The 2,969-nt window shown below is 36.9% G+C and overlaps 1 protein-coding gene across 1 annotated transcript; it reads left to right on the forward strand.

Annotated features, from left to right (window-relative positions):
* The first annotated feature begins 241 nt into the window (after positions 1-241).
* LOC140855305 (protein GOS9-like) lies at positions 242-2,338 on the forward strand. The gene is made up of 4 exons (XM_073251179.1): positions 242-310; positions 1,043-1,231; positions 1,323-1,379; positions 2,096-2,338. Exons 1-4 carry the CDS (start codon positions 242-244, stop codon positions 2,336-2,338), a joined length of 558 nt encoding a protein of 185 aa, XP_073107280.1.
* Positions 2,339-2,969: the final 631 nt, after the last annotated feature.

The raw sequence follows: 2,969 nt of genomic DNA on the forward strand, positions 1-2,969 counted from the left end.
TTAAGTAAACTTGTGTGCTTGGTTTTACAACTCGTTCTCCTTGATCCTTTTTGCACATGCCTTGAGTATGTTCACCTATTTGTACCTTATATATATATATATTCCCACACGTTAGACTGCTATATATATCCACCAAATATTCCTAACCTATCCTTGGCTCATTTAATTCCAGGCCAGAATATTTGATCCCCCAACTCTCAAATTTGTTTAATTTGTATTTTAACCATGAATTTCATCTAGCATGAAACCATCACATAATATCACGAAACTTACTTATGTGGCAGAAGTGGATGATGTAGATGGTGACATGGTGTGACAATCTATCATGACAGTCGGACAAAATTCATAGCTAGCTAAAATTCAAATTGGATGGATTTAAAAGCTGCATGATCTGATTGTATTAATTAATTGAAAACTCTCAAATAGTATTGAAATATTTTGTATAATTATTTTTTTAGAAAAAAAAGGGTCATTTTAGCTTTTCCTCAAGGCAAAATAATTTTTGGTTCTTTTACGATGGATGCCGTCTTCCAGCTAACGATTGCTCGTATATTGTGAATAGCTACCTAGGATATATAGGGTGGAGTTGCTTAAAAAATTTAGTGACGGCTCATACATTGAGTGCAAAATGCCTCAAAATTTAATAAAAAATTATTATATGGATCAGATTCATCGTGAACTCAAGATAAATTCTTTCTAGGTAGATTCATTAGACCCTAAGATAAAATAATTGTGAGAATAATTTCACCATGGATCTATAATGAACTTAGTCTATCCGATAATTTCTGTCGAAGAAAAAAAATTCTGACTTCCGTCCAGTTCATACTGTCATTTTCGCCATTACTGTTGTCCTCGTGTTATGCATGCACATCCATGATTCTATGGTTAGCCATTATCTCTTCATTCGTTCATCCATCTAAGGAAACCATCTGTTAGCACAACTTCTCCATGGTGAGTTCATGACCTTAGGGTGGCACTAATTTCATCACCGTAGTTCTTTTCATATTATCTTGAACTAAAGCAAATATGTCTACTGTTACAGCCTGCCGTTGTGGTAGGACCATGGGGTGGATCTGGTGGGACTGCATGGTCTTTTGATAATGCTCTGACGATCACCAAAATTAAAATTAGCGTGGGGGATGTCGTTGATTCAATTACCTTCCAGTATACGGATGGCGAGACAACCCGCTGGTCCCCTAGGTTCGGGGGTGCGGGAGGTAATCCTAAAGAGGTACTACTTAATCTAAGATTGTCTTTCCCTCTAATTTAATTTTATATTTTTCGGAAACATTTGTTTTTCTATTGTTTTGACACTTCTTTAGCTGCTGTGCCAGTTAATTAATTTGCGGGCCTCTGTCATAGATATACATGCAGTCAACGTGAGGAAGACTTGCCACCATCTCATGATTTAATAAAAATAAATAAATAAATAAATACAATATTGAAAGCAATCAATTTGTCAAACAATCTTGTTAAACGCGTCCTTCAGATTAATTGTCGTCGAACAATGGTATGTAATTAACTTACAAAGAAGGAAACAAAAAGGAGGATTGCATGCGACACTGGTTCATTGAACGTTGTTGTTTTCGGAGTTGTAATATGTGAACTTCATAGTGTATATTCTCGTCTATGCTTTTAAATGATGCGTTGAACTAAAGAAACCCAATACGTGGGTCGTTTCTCTGGTTGCAAAAAAATCTGCTTTGGCAACGAATATGGTAATTATAGTCTTTACCTAGATGAACTCCTCAAAATCGAATACCTGGTGCCCACGGATGCCTAGTTCAATATTCTTGGGCCCAAAAATTAAAATGTTTTCGTTCCCACCAGCTTTACGTTCATATCATAGCATGTGAATGTTTTACTAATGTCATTATTATTATTATTATTATTACTATTATTGCTATCACCATTATCATCATTATTATTTCTTTTAAATCAAGTTTTTTTCGGATCTAAGTAAAGGAATCTAAGGCAAGGAAACCTTCTTTTTCATCAAAATGTGTGCAAGAAAATGTGTCATGACATTAATATAGAAAACACGATATATATCATTATATAGGTCTGACCTTAAATTTTTCATTTTGTTTTGAAGATTGATCTTGGAACCAACAATAACCTCAAGACTATATCCGGCTACTATGGCAATTATCATGGCATCATCGTCATAAGGTCACTTACATTTGAGACCACCACGGGCACCTATGGGCCATATGGTCAGGAGGAAGGAACTGCTTTCTCCCTTCCTCTGAAAGCTGGAAAAGTTGTTGGCTTCTTCGGACATGCAGGTCAATGGCTTGATGCTCTTGGGTTCTACTTGAAGCACGCTTCAGCCTAATCATTCTAGATTAGCTATGGATCTCTACTTAAATATCGTCGCATTGTAATGAATAATGGAGTTGCTATCTCCAAGCTTTGTTTGTTGTTGTCTTGTTGATCTGTGCTACCAACTATGTATGTTTGCTTATGATCTATCCCTTCGTAATTAGTGGAGATGTTAAGAATGGATCCCTTTGTTATTGTCTTATTAGTAGATTGCATGGGGATGGACAAATGATGGAGGCATCATTTGGATTGAGACTTCGAGCATATATTTAATTTCCTGTGCAATTGAAAACCTTCTGTAATGCTATATACTTGTTAGTCCAAATCCGGGCTGTGTTTTCTAAACCTAGAATATTTAAGTTTGAATTTGGGCTAATTCCATGTCCTTGAGCACTAGACCGGAGCATGGGCTAGACAGCCCGTCCAGCCCGATAGTCCCACCCGTGATTTGGACGGGCTTGGATATGGAACATTCACATGAGGCCTGGCCTGGCCTGAGGCTCGAGAGGCCCGTTTATTTTTATGGTCGTGCTTGGGAATCCGTGCAAATAGTTATCTTGGTCTGACCCAGCCTGGCGAATAAGTGGAGGTTTAGATATTCTTTATAGACTTGTTCAGAGAAACTTCTTATTGTTTCTTATTTA

This window comes from Elaeis guineensis, chromosome 2, assembly GCF_000442705.2.
Source record: "Elaeis guineensis isolate ETL-2024a chromosome 2, EG11, whole genome shotgun sequence".
Classification (NCBI taxonomy): domain Eukaryota; kingdom Viridiplantae; phylum Streptophyta; class Magnoliopsida; order Arecales; family Arecaceae; genus Elaeis; species Elaeis guineensis.